This window comes from Anarhichas minor, unplaced genomic scaffold, assembly GCF_050575085.1.
Source record: "Anarhichas minor isolate MPS153535 unplaced genomic scaffold, ASM5057508v1 ptg000024l, whole genome shotgun sequence".
Classification (NCBI taxonomy): domain Eukaryota; kingdom Metazoa; phylum Chordata; class Actinopteri; order Perciformes; family Anarhichadidae; genus Anarhichas; species Anarhichas minor.
The window spans coordinates 4,345,991-4,363,507 of NW_027466470.1; the positions used below are offsets into that span (position 1 = coordinate 4,345,991).

The window sequence follows — 17,517 nt, forward strand, 5'->3', positions numbered from 1 at the left end:
GAAGCAGCACAAGGAACCAGGAGTGTGAGCTCACCATAACAATGTCACGCGCAACAGCCCTCTGGTGCACCGAAGCATCAACTGCTTGTAAATCTTGAACAAATCGCCACTCAGTCGGTTCCCGGTATTACACCAGCCTTCAATAAAGACTCAAAAACGGGTGTAATACCATCAATCGCCTCTTGTTTGAGTGCATATTGCTTCATGCATGGACAGAAACCACCAGAAGCACCCCTCACCAGTCCTACGTCATGTTTGTGCACGGACCATAGAGAGGAGGGCACCTCGGACAGCTCAGCCATGTCGACAGATGGAACATTTGAAGCCATGGTGTGTGTTTTCTCTTCAAACATCAGTTGAGTGACTCTTTCTTACTGTGCAGTTTACCAGGATCCTCTGTGGGACTGAAGTCAGTGAGTTCACTCTGCCTATCCAGCCAGTCAGACATGTCCTTCTCCATTCCTGGGCGGTGTTCACATGACGCATGCGGACACACCTTTTGTAAGAACTCAGATTGTGTGGGAGACAGAGGAACAGCAGCAGTACTTTACACAACTTCTCTATCTCACTTCTGAACCATACTTCCTCAAATATGAGTCCGGAAGGTGTGCATTATTTGCAGGTTCAAGCGATGCTAGTTATAACCAAAAGAACAATATGATACATTTTCACAACAGATAATAACCTCATCAACGCAAGAATTACAAACGGTGAAGAAAAAAGAAAGAATCCAGCTGCTGATTTAAACGATCCTTTAATATAAATCATAATAAAATGGCAAAAAGGATTTCGGAGATATGTTTAATGGAAGAATTCAACGTGGAACAACAGTCACGCAGCTTTTTTACCAATGTTGACAATCAAAACATAAACCATGAGCGGCGCTTCACTGGCTCCGAGTGGAAAGCGCTCTCGTGACCGCTAAAGCAGAGTTAATGTGGATCGTGAGCAGCTTGTGCTTCTACAGCGCTGAGATGAAGTAAGGCTGAAACAAACTGAAGATCAGTATGCAGGGAACTTTGAGAGGAAATATGCAGGATTTCTCTTTAAAAAGACATTTTGGACCTTGTTGTTTTTTTTTGGGGGATTTCTAGCTTTGACGGTGTGAAAAAATACAGCGTGAATTCTGTTTGCGGGTGCAATTCAGTTTGACGTTTTAATAATTATAGGTATTTAAAAATGAAGCAAGCATCTTAAAATCCACCCAGATGGATTTTGCATAGTGGAATATGCATTAATATACAAAGTCCGTGAGAAATAACACGAGGTTGAAAATCCCAACCATGTTTTCGGTTTGGTTTTGAGGGTCATTTTCTGTGTTTTCACCTGAGCAACGTGCCCGTGGACGTCTCCACCTCAGCTGTACGTGTGGATGATTCTGTGCCGTTTCAAATGGTGCATCAGGATGAAGGTTTTCCCGCACAGCGAGCAGCTGTAGGGCCGCTCGCCGCTGTGCGTCCGCTGGTGGACCCTCAGGCTGCTCTGCTGCGTGAACCTCTTCCCGCACTGTCCGCAACCGTACGGCTTCTCGCCCGTGTGCGTCCGGTGGTGTATGCTGAGGTGGGACGAACACTGGAAGCCCTTCCCGCACACCGTGCACCAGAACGCCCGCTTTCTCTTGTGGCTCTGCTGGTGCAGCTTGAACTGGTGCAGGCGGCTGAACATCCTGCTGCAGAGGGAGCAGGAGTAGCCCCGCGCCGTGCCAGGGGGAGGTTTTTGGGGGTGGAAGCCGCCCGCCGTGAAAGTGTTGTGCGAGTGACTTACGGCCGGTATGTCTCCGGCTGCGGTCTCCCTCTCGGTGTTTTCGTCCGGCTGCTTCGGATGTGCGACTTGTGAGGCGGTTCTCTGCGAGTAAACCTGCTTCTTCGGCCGGTCTTGCTGCGACTGGCTACCCTTAGGTCTGGGTTGAAAGCTGGACGACTGCGGAACGTCGCTGTTGTAGATCCCGTTACACGGCCTCTGAGAGGACAGCTGCTGGACGCCGGCAGACTTGGTGGCGTTAGACACCACGTGAACATCGGAATGGTCCGGAAATGTGCTGGAATACTCCTCCACCACGCTAGAAAAGTCGGGGAAACCGGCATCGATGTCGTTACCTTCGATTATGGACGACCAGAGCTGATTCTCTCTTTCATCCATGGAAAAGTCAGCAGCAAGTTGAGTCTGCTTCTCTGCGCCGTGCAGGCACCCATCCTGACTGAATCCCGACCGGTCCTCCTCCTTCTCCGTCTTGACAGTGAACTGAAGGCCGCCGGTGTCTCCTGCATGCTGACCAGCGGTATACAAGTCACCGAACTCCGATGCTTTTCTTGCGGCGGTCTCCGAGTGGTTTAACCGACGGTCCTCTTCAAGCTGCTGGCTCTCCGGAGCGTTAGCTGGGTTTGCTGGATGACGGTATCGAACAGCAGAACCTGCGAGTGACAGCCGTTAGCTAAATTTAAGCTCGACCGTGCAGTTAATTTAAGGGGTTTTATTGGATTTAATTCTTGCTTAAAATACAGTTCTTTAACTCACCAATCGGTCCAGCAGATTCACTGACCCACAGCATCTCATCTGGACTTTCCTCTTTAATTGTGAACGAAACCGTTGAGTCGTCAATATCGGGGAACTAGAGAAAGAGAGGACGGATTAAACCCTTTGATGCAAACATTTGTGTATTTACAGAATCGAGCAGACGCACAGCAACACCAGCATTCATTTGCTGAAAAGGTCCAATGAATGGGTCCGGCTAGATCTGCTTTACAAAAGATCTAATGAGTAGTTCAGAGCAGTAGATGACTCGGGTCGTGTGGACGGCTGGCGGCTGGGGCCCCCAGTAAGTGCTCAGCTTTTTACCCCCTTATGAACGGCCCTGACACGTGAGAGCACGGTCACGTGATGCAGCGCTGTTATAAAAGTCATGTTGGGAGCAGCATTACTTAATTATAAGCATGTTCAAACACTCCTTGGTGGCCCCAGGGCACAAAAAGCAGTTTGCCAGATTGCTGATCCAGCCTTGCTTCAGGTACATACTACACAGTATAAATCACAGTTTATGGGGTATGAAAATGACACGGACCTTAATATCTCCAGTGGGATGCGGACAGCTCCCCACATCAGCTCCTCGGTCCATATAGTTTTCTACAGCAGGAAAGGAAAACATACATTTTTAAAAAGCCAGAGAAAAGGAGTAAATACATCTAATTTAGTAATCAATGAACATTAACATAAGATGAATTTATGGAATAATGTACAGCATTCCTACAGTGCTGGCTTTCACTCATTGTCCTACCGTTTAAGAGATGATCAGGACACTTAAACATTAACATGCATGACGGTAATAGTTTACTCGCGTCGTTAATTAACAGCATAAATCAAACAATTAAACATCTCACCAAACCCGCGCTGCAGCTGAGCGGTTTTGTTCTCCGTCATCAGTAATTTCCTCTTCAGGGTATCGTTCTCGCTTTGCTTTCGAGAGATTTCTAGATGCAAAAACGCGCATTTGTCATCGACTAGTTTGGATATCTCTGCCACTGCCGCTTTCACCAAAACCTCCATGATCGCGGACAACTGGGTTTGAAAGGGAATGCACGTCGCCATGTTGACTCGTGCAAATACGCGAGGGCTGGGAATAACAAATAAATCCCTCCACGCGACGGTTTTGATTAAAAAAAAAATGCGAAAACAACCGACGGACTACATTTTACATCCTCCGTTTATTTCTAGCTAGCTGGAATCGTTGCTTCCGTGTGACGGCGGAGGGCTTTACCGTAAATACACCAGTAGACACGCAGGGAAATTACAACCAACCAAGGGAGAGAGAGAGAGAGAGAGAGAGAGAGAGAGAGAGAGAGAGAGAGAGAGAGAGCGGAACGTTTTATGTCTTTCACCTTTTGTTTGCCATTCCTGGAAAGTGCCTAGAGCCTAGAGTGACATTTAAAAGTGACATACCTCAACTGGTCGGTCAGACAACTGTAGCGCCTTAATAAAAGTGACAGGACGTCTTGTGTCAATCAGCTCGGCCATCTCTCAAAACACAAAAATGATGGTCTTGTTCATTTTTAAATACGAATTCACACGAGCAAGAAGGCTTATATATTCTTCACATTTTCAGTCCCCCCCCCCCCCCCCCCCCTTATATTGCCGTACTGACAGATGTATTTGTAGGCTTTATCCTATGAAAGCTGCCCTCCGCCAGTCCACTTAAAAATTAAAAGCTACCCTACTGTAACCCCGTCTGCAGAACAGGTAGCCTACAATAACCTTTAAAATACAAACTTTAAGCTAAAATAGTCACCGAAGAACCAGTTAGCGCTTAATGGTTCAAGACAACTCGATCCTAAAGGCCCAATCTGTGATTTGTGGGCGACTGTGGCTAAGTGGATAGCAGGGCCGTCTTTCAATCAGAGGGTCGGCGGTTCAATCCCCGGCTCCGGCTCTGCTAGTCGCATGTCGATGTGTCCTCGAGCAAGACACTTAACCCCAAAATTGCTTCCGTAGTTGTGCCTACGGTGTAGAAATGTGATAGAATCTGAATTGTAAGTCGCTTTGGATAAAAGCGTCTGCTAAATGAATGTAATGAGTAATAATAATAATAATGATTTGTGGCCCTAGTAATTTGTTCCAAGGGGTCCCTTGAGGGTATGTATTGGTTCCTCTTCTGATTGTCGTTACATAACATTTTTATACTATTTTCATGAATGTGGAAGCCCTGGAAGGAAAGGAGGTAATGTGAGAGAAGTAACAAAAGGGTGCGTGAAGAGCAAGTGGCGCAAGAAAGATTAAGCATTCAACAATCATATATTTCCATATCAAAACTAGAATTACTGACTCACAGTTGTTTGACTGTGTGAACCAGTGAACATAGGCAGGTTACACCCACATATATCCTAAATGTCATCGCGTCATATAGAATCTTATGTCTTTGTTTTATAACTGGCATATGAATTCTTGGGTCATGGCCAAAAAAAACCTGTTTTGTGAGTTCCCAGTGAACTTTGAACAAGAAAGTTGAATGAGTTTGTCCTCGAGTCCAAGTAAATCTGTTCTATAACGAAGATGTTACATTTAAAGCTCCTCCAATGGCTTGAAATGATTTATGTACTTTGGTGACTATGAGGCAAAAGAACCGGTCATAATCTGTGTTCACGTTCACTCCCATTGGAGTTAATAGAAACAGGACGTTTGGTCTCTTAAAGGGACAGGACAGCGGTAAAAGCCACGCGACACAGAGACAGGAAGTTGACTCTCGGTGGGCCGGCTCCTTTCTGAACTCTCAGGTCAAAAGTCGGCATTTGTGCCAAATTTGAAGAAATCACGAGAACAGGACGGAGAAGAGGTCACAGTGATCTTTGACTTTTGACCACCAAATTCTAATCACTTCATCCTCGAGTCCAAGTGGATGTTTGTGACAAATTTAAAGAGATTCGCTCAAAGCGTTCAGAAGAACGGGACGGACAAGAGGTCAAGGTGAGCTTTGACGGACGGACCACCCGAAGACATGAAACCAGAGAGACTTCACAATTCATTTAACTTACGTTTTTTTATTTATTTAAAAATACGAAAAGCTAAACAAAGAAAAGCAGATTCTCCCAATATAACCGTCGGTTCAAACATAATCCAACATTCTGTATAATGTGATAAACAGTTGCGATAGCAGTGGATCACGCTACAGCCGCGTGTCAGATTGACAATCATTGATCAGTGAGAACTCGTTAAATCAAAAAAAAGGAAAGAATAACACCGCAGAGTGCACAGAAAGCACTCGTCACCCGTTCTGTGGGCTCAGCTGGAGTGGAAGTGATGTCAAACTATATCAAATGGCCTCTTCAGGTCCGGCCACCTGCTCCGAACAAATGCCAACAATTAACTCAACCCGTTAAATGGCTTTTATACTTTTATATTACAGCTCTCCGTGTGCTTAATGCTCAACACCGGCTGTGTATTTTGTTCTATCTGGTCGATAACATCATGAACCTCGGGCATAATGTAAGAAATATCTCCCCCAAAATAAATATCAGTCAAAGGGAGAACGTGACCAAAGACAAGCTTCAAATTGCTTTTCCAAATACTCGATGGAGACCCTGTGTGTTACTGAGGTATTTCACATTTCTTTAGTTTAGCTTCACATGATTTAGCAATAACTTATTGCAGTTCTTTCCCTTTCTCCAAAGACTTCTGTTTGAAGTCCTGGCCTGACAACAGCTGCTTTAAATCTGCCTTTTGAAATGATATTGATCAAACATTATCACAACATATTCACATGCAGCTTTGAAGGCCATAGTAATGTGAGGTATACAGTACATTGTTGTAAGGGTAGGGCTTGTTTGGTTCAACGTAAAATTAAGACACTAGTGTCCGTTTTATCAACAGCACACATCTCCATGAGAGACAAAGTAGTACCGTCACTGCGTCCTCCTATAAAGAGAAACGTGGCATTATTCCATATTTTCTGATTGTATAAACACAAAAGTGTGTCTTAGTACAAAAAAACAACAGTGGACTGTCTTATCAAAGCTTGATGAAACTGATTGATTTCACATTTTTTCTTATTTGGCAGTAAAACATCTGAACAGAGAATAAACCAGTGCTAGATTTCTCGTTGTTCCAATTCAGCCAAATACTTTTTTTTAGCCAAAAAGTACGTTATCATCAAACCCTACCTCTCAATAATGAACAAACAGTGCGCTGACACGTGAAAGCATGTCTCCAATCAGGACATTCAGCACCAGTGCAAAAATGATTCTCGTTAATAAAAAGGACACATTTCAGATTAAATGTCATTGAAGGGCCGTGAAGCATGTGCTTCTGTGTGAGGTTACTTTAGTTGGACTGAGAAAGGTTGAGTTACAGTCAGTAGTGATGATAATATCATACTTTTAGTCGAGACCATAATGTCTTGGGACTGGTTCACTTTTACCTGCACTCCAGTTAGTGCAGTGATCAACATTTACTTAATGTTAACGGACCATTACCGCATTGTTAAAACAAATGATTACAACAACTTAGAAACCGTGACCGCTTCAGATGCCACGTGAAACACCGGACACTGTTTTGTAAGCGAAGGAGAGATGGAGGAGGTCAAAACAGAAGGAAAACATGTTGTGCAAAGTACATTATGTTCTGGAAATGTGACAAAAGTTTGTTCTTAATCGTTACTGCATATAGAAAACTAGTGTTTTGTTCTTGGAAGTATTTTTCCAAGTCGTGTAAATTGCAAACTAATTACTCTACATGCAGCTTAAGGTGTAATTTCAGGACGCTAATCTGGTTAAAAATCTTCCCGCATACCTCACAGCTGAAGGATTGCTCCGTGACATTTTTACACTGGTGCCTCTGAAATGAACTGAAGCTATCAAAGCTCTGACCGCAAGTTGAGCATATAAAGCAATTTTGCCCGGTGGCGTCCTCCGTGCCACAGTTAACTGCACGGTTGCCTGAGGCGGCCATATTAAATCCGAACCCTCCTCCCCCGTGAGTCCTGGCACTAACGGCTGCGTACTCATTCACTGACAGCTCTTGTGCAACGTGTTGATCTTGCTGCTCAAGAGTCCCGTGAGGGCGTCTCGAATGCACACCCGTCGCTGAATACTGATCAGCTTGCGTAATTTCTTCCTCTTCTTTGTCGTTCAGAAAAGACATGTCTCTTATGGGCGACGTGTATCCCGGCTGCTCATTGGCCGCTCCGGTAGCAGGACTGAGGTGATACTTGACGTCGTGTAACATTACACGGACGGTTTGTTCAGTGTCGCTGCTCTTCTCTATCCCAGGTGCCCACAGCTGACTGTGGTCTGTGCCGTTCTCGGCCCCTGCTCGACTCAGAGTGTGGAAGTCCTCCCCGTTTGGCTCCAGCTTCACCATCACTGTCTGCTCACCGGCGGCTTCGCCGTACGCGCTGCCCAGCAACTGCTCCTCTGAAGCCGCCAGCCCGGTCTTGGGTTCTGCCAGGTTCTTCGGCGATTGATTTTCGGGCATTGCAAACATCGGGTGAAGTGCCTCCAGCACGTCCGTGTTCTCACCTGTTCGGGGAAAAAGCAGGCGATAAAAATGAAATGAGAAAATAAGATAAACTTTTTCATTTTGCTTTCACCTGCAGCAGTGATGCTTGGATCTAGTAAACGGTGGAGTTAAAATGATATATTGGTTTAAATATACGGTTAATTTAATATTTCCCCTGAAAGAGCTCTACCTCAAGACATTTAGGAAATGTTTCTAAATTTCAGAGAACACGCTTTGTTATGTGTCAACGTTTTGGATGTAGTCAACGTTTTGGTCACCGATTTATTGTTTATTGTTGTTGCTTTTTTAGCATAAATGCCCAAAATTCATGGTCTTCAATGATACTGAACTAAAGATGTAGAGTTTTGGACTTTTGGTTGGACAAAAAAAGTAAATTGAACGTGACAACTTGGACTCGGGGATGAGATGCAGCAGAGGGCCGCTGGTCGGATTCGAACCGGGTCCGTAGCTTATCTGGGAATGACACAGTTCCTCTCTTACCAATTCTGTGCGTCTTCATGTGGCTCTTGAGGCTACTCTTCTGATTGAAGCACCTCCCGCAGATATGGCAACCGTACGGCTTCTCCCCGGTGTGAATGCGTAAATGTCTCTCAAGGTGGCCGACGCGCTCGAACACCTTCCCACAGTACGAGCAGACGAAGCACTTCTTGGGTTTGATCACCTGAAAAGACCTGCTCCCTCTCTGCAGGAGGTGATCCAGCGAGGTTCCAGCCGCACCGTGCAAACCTGCATCACTCGGTATCATGAGAGTGTCTGAGGAGCCGTAAGGCGCGTGGGAGACCATGCCGTTGTTGAGTTCCCCATACGGTTTCCCCGGAAAGGAGAATGTGCTACAAGAAGCTTCAACTGCTGGTGGAAGTAACTGAGCCATCCCCGGGAAGGACGCCACGCTCTGAGCCGAGCTGCCGAGATACTCCGCACCGCCGAGCTCCGCGTTGCTTTGAGCTTGCAACCTGGACATCCACTGGTGGCTGTCCCTCGCAAACGCCGCTAAGTTCTCGCTCAGGTCGTCACCGCCTTCCCTTGTCTGCTCGTCTCCTCCGAGAAACAGCGGCGGTGCCATGTTCTCCTCTGCGGGCTCACACTTCACGTGTACGGGTGCTGAGATGATGTCCTCGTTCTTAGGTAGATCGTCCACAGCCTTCACCTGGCTCTCTTCCTCAGGGCGAAGAGCATCGGTACGTGGATTCACCTCGGGGATGTGCTTCTGTTCCATCTCAAGGGGTTTGGGCTGAAGAATATGCTTCTGTTCGTCTACTTCCATCTCAAGGGGTTTGGGCTGAATACCTGTTTAGGTAGAAAAAAAGACGTCACATGTACTTTTACCGTCATATGTGTCGGTCATGCAAAGGTTGCTATCCACATGACACATTCTTCACACAAACAACACTTCTCACGTCCAACTAACAACTTCCTCACATCCTTTTAGTTCACACCAGTTTTATGCATTTATTCACAAACCAGTGAGTTTGTCAGTTTGCATCCCAGTCTTCCCATGATGCATCCCAAACCAACCACAACACTTCTGTCAAATAATCAATACAGTATGAACTAGTACTTGTATTTAGAACACAATAATGTGTGTGTGTGTGTGTGTGTGTTCATCTCAGATGCTGCGTCGGGTCTTCAGATGGTTTTTTTGGTATAGTTTTATGTTTTTTAAGTTATTCTGTTGATTGATTGGAGCATGTGATGCCAGACAAATCTTTGTGTGAACGAACAATAAAGTTTTGTTAAATGTTTGTAAGACGTATTGTAACTACAATCTATCGTAGGCTCTTAAAGTTTTTTTTAAAACGCAAAACAGCAGCGAGCCGTGCTGCACAGAAAAAAATAAAAATCACGAAACCAAACCATCTGAGAGGAAACGTGTGAAAGTATTTTGGATTTGACACCACAGACGGAAAAGGCCTCACAATACGTAATGTCAACATGAAGTGAGACGTGACCCCAGTAATTAATATCCTACGAGTCTTTGCTCCGGGCAGCAGAGAGGATATAAGAGGCCGGCCTTCTTATACGCCAGCCAGGTGAACACAGCTGTCAACGGGGCACTTTTTAACAGAGAGCCAGTGATCACAGGCATCTAGGTTTGATCCCCAAGGACCATGTGAGTCTCCCTAATCCTGCTCTGCTGAAGAGACCTTAGACACATAAATCCCCATCAGCTCCCCATCAGCTCCCCATCAGCTCCACATCAGCTCCACATCAGCTCCACATCAGCTCCACATCAGCTCCACATCAGCTCCACAGCAGCTCCACAGCTAAAGGTCCCGACCTCCCGGAGCAGGAAAATACTCGGAAGAATGTCTTCATTTTCAGACAATTATAAAGAGAATATTGCCTGAGCAGACTCTTTTGGGACAACACCTTGCTTAGCATGTAGATCTAATCTAACTGACACTTTAAAAAGTCTTTCACTAATTCATGGAAAAGAGCTTCAGAGGACAAACTGTTTTGCCCAAAGGCAACTCTAAAAACAGTTGTTGACTAAAGGAAGGACTTCATTTGCTTAGACAATGAGGTACTTTTTACTTACATCTTCCATGAATCTTCATGTGCTCCTTCAGGCTGCACTTCTGATTGAACTGTCTCCCACATATCTCGCAGCGATACGGTTTCTCACCGGTATGAATCCTTTTATGCCTCTCCAAGTGCCCGGCACGCTGAAAACATTTACCGCAGTACGAACAGATGAAGCCTTTCTTGAACATCAACCTCTTTGCCGCCGCCGCCGCCGCCGTCCTCCTCCGCACCGCGTTGTACGAGCTGCGATACTGACTGTAACCCAGCAGCCCGCGGCTGAACGGGCTCGGCTGAAACCCACCGGAGCTGCTGCAGGGCGCAGCCGGTCCGGTGTCCAGAGGAGATTCAGGGAGACACGACAGAGAGTCGTGCCCTAAATTGAAATAATCTGAGTTGTTGCGTCCCGTCTGAGTTTGCGTCGCCGGCCTCCATTGTGCGTTGTCCCTTTGATACAAGGCCGCTTCTTCTCCCAGCTGGGCAGGTTGTCCTCTGTTCTCTTCACTTCCTTCTTCCACAGGTTCACATTTCACCTGCACCTCAGGTATGGACAGGCCGTTATGGTCCGCATGGTTATGGTTCTTATCAGTGGGCCCATTTTCAAACAAGGTCCTCTCATCACCAACGACTCTCTGACTGTCTGTGGAGAGGCAATGAGAAAGTCGAATAACAGTGAATTAGTTTATTAACATTGATAGATGGAGTAGGAAAAAAATAATGGTAATGACCAAGGGAGCGTATGCATGTTCCCAGTGTCCTAAGTTCCCAGTGTCCTAAGTTCCCAGGGTCCTGAGTTGCCAGGGTCCTGAGTTGCCAGGGTCCTGAGTTGCCAGGGTCCTGAGTTACCAGTACCCCATCATCACAGAAGCGTAGTACCCACCCTCCAGTTCCTTCAGGTAAACGCGGTTAGCTTTTTCAGCACTTATGACGTAGTGACATTGACATATCATCATATCTAAAGCTGATATAACAAACTTGCCAACGTATTTATTCATCAAACAGTTACAGAGAAACATTATCCTTCATTTTAAGTGTGTTTTTGTGCCCACCTGGCAAACACAAGCCCAGTATTTACCCTCTTTTAGCTCTGTGTCTCCACCAACTCTCGAGGGAAATATGTGGGACTTTAGCTGCTAAATGCTCCACTACGTTCACCAGCTAACTCTGTCTGTCTGCTGTTTGGTGCTGTGAGGGCAGTGCACAGTGGAATTAAAAGAGCTTTTTCACTGAAACCGACATCATGAGAGTAAACAAAAACAGTCAATTTAAGCGACAGACTGAACCGACACTCACTATAAGACTCTGTAAAGCCCAGTCGAGTGAGGGCATGTTATAGATTGTCATGGGTGGACATACCTACATGAGAGGAAAGGGGGGGCTAAAGTCCACTCCTATGCTCTGCCCCTGCCATCATAAATGTTGGCATTGCTGGAGGAATGGATTAAAGGCCGAGGACGATCATAGGGTCTTCGAAATGAAAGAAATTATGAAAAAGTAATTTCCTTTGAAAGCACAGAAGTCATTTGAACTACTAGGCAATCAAGCTGCTAATGCAAAGATACAAAGATTGACTGCATCAGCATCATATATACAGGTGTGTCCAAAATAATAGCAGTGTGCTTAAAAAAGTGAGCAAAACCGAAAATCCTTAACATGCTGTTTCTGAGGAAAAACCAAGAAATGCAGAGGGATTGTGGAATGTAGTCCAATCGTCCTGGGCTGGAATACCTGTTCACAGGTGCCAGAAGGTGGTCGACTCCATGCAACACAGATGTGAAGCGGTTCTCAGAAACAGCGGTTATACAACTAAATATTAGTTCAGTGATTCACAGGGAAGCTACATCTTCAAGCATTTTTCCGTTTATACACTAAATGTTTGAGTTTGTAAAGACATATGCAGACACTGCTATTTTTTTTTTTGAACAGCCTAATATTCCTTTTTCTTCACTTTCTGTAAAGTAATAACAACTTTGATAAATGTTTCTTCGTGTTTTGATTTGGAATAGAATGTGCAGTGTTCCCAATGCATTGGCGTGTATGGGAATAAAAGCTATTATAAGGATTTTGGGCTTTACTCACTGCTATTACTTTTGGACTGCATGTGTAATGTGGATGCATCACTCATTTGTCTTTTAGTTTACATCAAATCAATGCTTTTGATGGTCTTTGATGGCATCTTTGGAGCTGTCACGTGACAGCCTGGTGTTGTTTTTTTTAAGGTAACACAATACTGCTGGCATTCAACCACCTTAGTGACAGTGTTCATAAATGTGAAGTTATTTCAGTGTCCTGCTCCACAAGGTACTTCTTTAGTGAAGCCCCTGCAGACAGACAGAGTCGAGCAGACCATGATCCGGTCAGATGGGTGTAGAAAGCAGAGATTTGTGCATTTCTAGCCCTAATAAACTCGTCCTCGTGTCTCCTACATCAGTGTAATACTAAGGTGTGCTGTAAGACAAGTGCATCCCTGGTTAACGCGGTAGATAACGGGTGTTTTGGGTCCGTCTGTGTCAGGTCCATCTCACCGTGGTTGTCGGGTCGCAGGGTCACGCTCTCCTGCAGCGACCTCAGCTCGCTGTGCAGAACCTCGATGTTGCTCTTCAGCTTCTGGATCTCGTTTTCTCGCTGACACATTTCCAGCCGCAACACCACCATGCCGTCCTCCACAACTTTGGCGATTTCTGCCACGGCTGCTTTGGACAAGGCATCGATTATGGAGGCTATCTGAGCCCGCAGAGCAACACTGCTCAGCATAGTTTTTTAAACAAAAAAAACAACAACGTGGCGGGGAAGCCCTGAACTTCACAGCGAGAGAAACGTGTCTGCAACTTCCTCGCCTATTTAACCTTAACGAGCCATGGCTGAAGCCGCTGGACGCTTACAAACTGGGGCTACTTCCTTAGCTTGGTGTTGGCTTTAATGTGGACCGCTTTTCCGCTAGCAGCAGCTAATTGGTACAAAGAATAAACACAAGTTCTCGTTTTACGGAAGTGATGACATAAATACCGTAAAGACAGGCGGAAAGGCGCAACGCAAGGCCCTTCAGATTAAACAGGTTACATACTGGAAATAATCCAAGCAGCAGTAATATTATATGTATATAGGACATCTAGTCTAATAATAACTATATTATTTATAATCATAATATAATGTATATATATATTGTAAATTATATACGACTAGATATCCTATATACATTGCATTTATTGTATTTTATTTAAATGTAACAATGCCCATATGTATCATCCCTGTGAATTAAATTAATACAATTATAATAAAAAAGTTGAAAAGCATAGGAACACAATTTGTGGAGTAAAAAAAAGCGTGGCATCAAATAGTAAACTCTAGATATGTCCGTCTGTTTACATAATCTTAAGGAATTCTGATGGTCAGCAGGAAGAGTAGAAAAGAAAGGAAATAGAGAAAAAATGTATTATTTATCCAATATATCATGTATTAGTAATTATATTATGTATTAATAATCTGAATTTGTAAAGTAACATTTAATGTAAATGGCGGCTGTATGCATTTAAAAAAGCATCAAAATAGAGTTTATCTTGTTTACCTCAGGAATTTTTACTTTTTTGCCTCCCTTAACAAGCAGTATTGTGTTTCAGACTCCATGTCTAAAAGAAGACACAATGAGATTAGACAACCATTAACTTACTTTATTTTTTTAAAAGCATTTTAAGTCCCCTTTTCTCCCAACAAAATATTAATTCAAACATATTCATAATATAGAAAGTTCATATTCCAAACAAAGACAACAAATACATAAAAAAAAAACAATAGCTAATAAATAGATCCATTTATAGTACATGTTACATATATGTATGTATGTATGTATGTGAAAATGATTCAGAGAAAACTTGAAAGACAAACCGTTAAGACAAAATGGGAAAAACTAAATTGGGAACATTTACAAACTTTAACGTCAAGAGACATCAAATCTCTACAGACAAATTTAAATTAAGTGTAAATATTAAAACAATAATTTATTGCATTGGCACATACACCCAAACTCCCTTAACGATGACACATTTACATAATCACCGGTGCACCCAAATGATTGCATTGTGCCGCATGATACGTTGAATAAACATCTCTTGTGTGACAAGTCATTTCAGGTCAAATACACGGTCGGTATCTGGAAAGGTCCACACCATCACGAAGACAAAGGAACGTCACGAAAGTACCAACAAGGGAAAGGATTACCAGAACATGTCCAAGGCACTGAAACACCTCCGACAACGATGAAACTGGAAAACAAAACGTGGTGCACCGACCCAACTTTTTCTCTCCTGATACAGATTCCTATACCCGAGGTGAGGATATCCGTCAATGCAGAGTACCGATCCGACACATGTGCTCTCTTTCTCTGAAACAGCGTAGAACGAGCTGGAATCATTATTATGTAACATGAGCCATGAAAACAACATGTACTGGCAGCCTGTGGTGACTGAATTAATTGAACTGGCAGCAGAGGCACTACACTTTATGATATCGACAGTAAAGTTTATTTGATTTGGATCGTTCATGGCAGATACCCAACCCGCTTCATAAAGTCAGTAACAGCACCGTAACAACACAGCTTCCTTCATCTCTAATAGAACCGCTTTCACAGCCGTCCTCAACAACAGCCACAAGAAGCCGGTTAAATAACAGGAGTCCAAGGCTGAAATAAACATGACGAGCTACAGATAACGGCATGTGTTTGGGGTATGGTTGGGCGATATGAGGAGTCTGCATTTCCATAAAGTACACCGTTTAGAGAAATTCATAAATATGACAACCTTGCTTCCCTGCTTTGCCCCCTGAAATACATGCTGGACATTCTGTGGCTGCATTCAATGCATCATAAACTGTCAAAGTACACTGAGCGAATTCTCTCAGTGAGGGTGAAGTATCGCTATCTCCCTTGCTGGTGAATCTCTTCATGTATTTTGAGGTTACCCAGCACAGTGAAGGTTTTACCACACTGTCCACAGCTGTAGGGCTTCAGCCCGCTGTGGAACCGCTCGTGTCTCGTGCAGTTGTCCTGCCTCGAAAACATCTTGCCGCAGATCTTGCAGCTAAACGGCCTCTCCCCCGTGTGCACGCTTTGGTGCGTCTTCAGCCGCGTCTTCTGGGTGAAGGATTTCCCGCATTCGAGGCACCGGAAAGGTTTGTAGAACTGGTGGCAGGCCTTGTGCTCTTCCAGCTGACACATGCGAGGGAAACCCCTGTTGCAGACCAAGCAGATGAACGGTTTCTGATTTGTTTTCCAAACATTCAGTAGCATTTTTGCTCTCAGGTTGTTTCTACCGTGGATGGGATTTTCTGTGTTTCGTCCTAACGTCTTCGCCGCTGACGTCTGTGCGTGAGGCGGGGCCAGTGACGGCCCGGCCTGTTGCAAAGCAGACTGCAAGCCCTGCTGGTCCTGACTGACTGCAGGGTGTGAATCATGTCTGATCCGTTCATTACGAACCGACTCTAAAGTGGTGCTTCCCATGCACGTAGGTCGAATCTCTACCTCTACTTTTATCGGCACACTTGAGGAAGCGTCTGCGATTTCCTCTGCTGCCGTTGATGAAGAGTTACTGGATCTTTCTGTGTTTCTATGAGCAGCGTATTGCTCAGCCTGAGGGGGGAGGATCTGTATGTGCGGCTGCATTGCAAGAGAGCTTTCCTCAAACATGCTGCAGGCAGGAGGAGGCCAGATCGGGTCATCTCGCTCTGCCGCCTCGAAGCAAATGCCCGCCGTTATCGTGTCGTCTGTTGTTCCCTGGGTGGCGAGTTCATCCGCGGCCTCGTGTTTCACCGCTGGCCTCGTGTCGTGGCTCTCCTCTGTTCCAGGTCCAGGCTCGCACAGCGAGAGAGCAGACTTTGGTTCCAGATACACGGCACATGTTTTCTGATCGTGCTTTTTATCTGAAATTGACAGAAAAAAAAATATGTACATTAAACACTTGTGAAAATGACAACGTATCAAAGCACTCAACCTGGATAATTGCGTGGGTCATTAGAACCACTTGCATCTGTAGAACATAAAAGGGTTGAATCTGTAATTGCGGCTTGCGGCTATATTTCCATCAGGTTTTCCACATTGTTTGATGTTCGACTGGTAGATTTATTGCCCTACATGTGGGTATGAAGCTTGTTCGTTATCCCTGAGGACAATAAGAGCTATTTACTCATCCTGTTGGAAGATGTCCATTTATGGAGGAGCATGAAATTACTTTTCTCGAACGCAACACATGAACTCCTCATCAACTCATCAAGTTGTATTCTAAACATGCAAAACATGCGTTTTAAACGAATGCAAACTCTGAATTTCATAGTTTTTGAATGAAGTTTGGTTGTGATGGTTCCCTCGTGCAGAACCAGATGAGGACTAACCGCCTCGGAGGACCCGATTCCCGGCTGCTGTTTGCTCCTGGTTGTCCTCCGCAGCTCGGCACGTGGCTGCTGCTTCCTGAGCGGTGCAGAGTTCAACTTCCATCAGCTTCAAACTTCTTTTGAGCTCCTGGATCTCACTGTCTTTCCGACACATCTCCAGGCACAGGACCACACTTCCGTCCTCCACCAGCTTCGTTATTTCTGCGACCGCAGCCTTCGTTAAAACATCCATGATGGCGGCCATCTGCGTCGCAAAAGAGGAGGCGAAAGACATCCTGCCGAGTGAAATTAAAAACACGGTTAGACGCAAATGTCACGCTTCATTAAACAGCCGGGGCTTCTGCAGTGAGGCACAACGCCTCCCAGCTGCTTTATTTTTGGTTTACTTCCGGTAGAATTACAGGACGGATGTGACGTGGAAGGCAGATGTAGACGTAACTGGCGTAACTCTTTTAATAAACGTGAATCACAAATCTCCATCCCACTTTTCAGTTGATGACAAGAAAAAGTACCTACTATCAAATATCAAATTATTTATTTATTTATACCAAATTCGCACCAGCACATTCTTAAACCAATTTCTAGTTCATTGTCTTTCGGTGTCAAACTGCAAAT

General features: G+C 44.8%; 1 protein-coding gene across 1 annotated transcript; it reads right to left on the reverse strand.

Moving 5' to 3' along the window:
- Positions 1 to 738: 738 nt before the first annotated feature.
- On the reverse strand, positions 739 to 17,276 carry LOC142955975 (uncharacterized). The gene is made up of 9 exons (XM_076097242.1): positions 16,903 to 17,276; positions 15,435 to 16,434; positions 10,541 to 10,836; positions 8,482 to 9,288; positions 7,216 to 8,000; positions 3,375 to 3,678; positions 3,059 to 3,120; positions 2,515 to 2,608; positions 739 to 2,411 (listed from the first exon to the last, which is right to left on the reverse strand). The coding sequence occupies exons 1-9, from the start codon at positions 17,174 to 17,176 to the stop codon at positions 1,357 to 1,359; spliced, it is 4,677 nt and encodes a 1,558-aa protein (XP_075953357.1). The 5' UTR covers positions 17,177 to 17,276; the 3' UTR covers positions 739 to 1,356.
- Positions 17,277 to 17,517: the final 241 nt, after the last annotated feature.

Bases quoted from the DNA above. Each gene is read 5' to 3' on its own strand.
- LOC142955975 (XM_076097242.1), bottom strand. From the start codon at position 17,176: ATGTCTTTCGCCTCCTCTTTTGCGACGCAGATGGCCGCCATCATGGAT. The intron at 8,001-8,481 runs GTAAGAGAGGAA...TTCCCCGAACAG, and splicing joins CATGAAGACGCACAGAATTG to GTGAGAACACGGACGTGCTG. The intron at 2,412-2,514 runs GTGAGTTAAAGA...TGTCACTCGCAG, and splicing joins TGAATCTGCTGGACCGATTG to GTTCTGCTGTTCGATACCGT.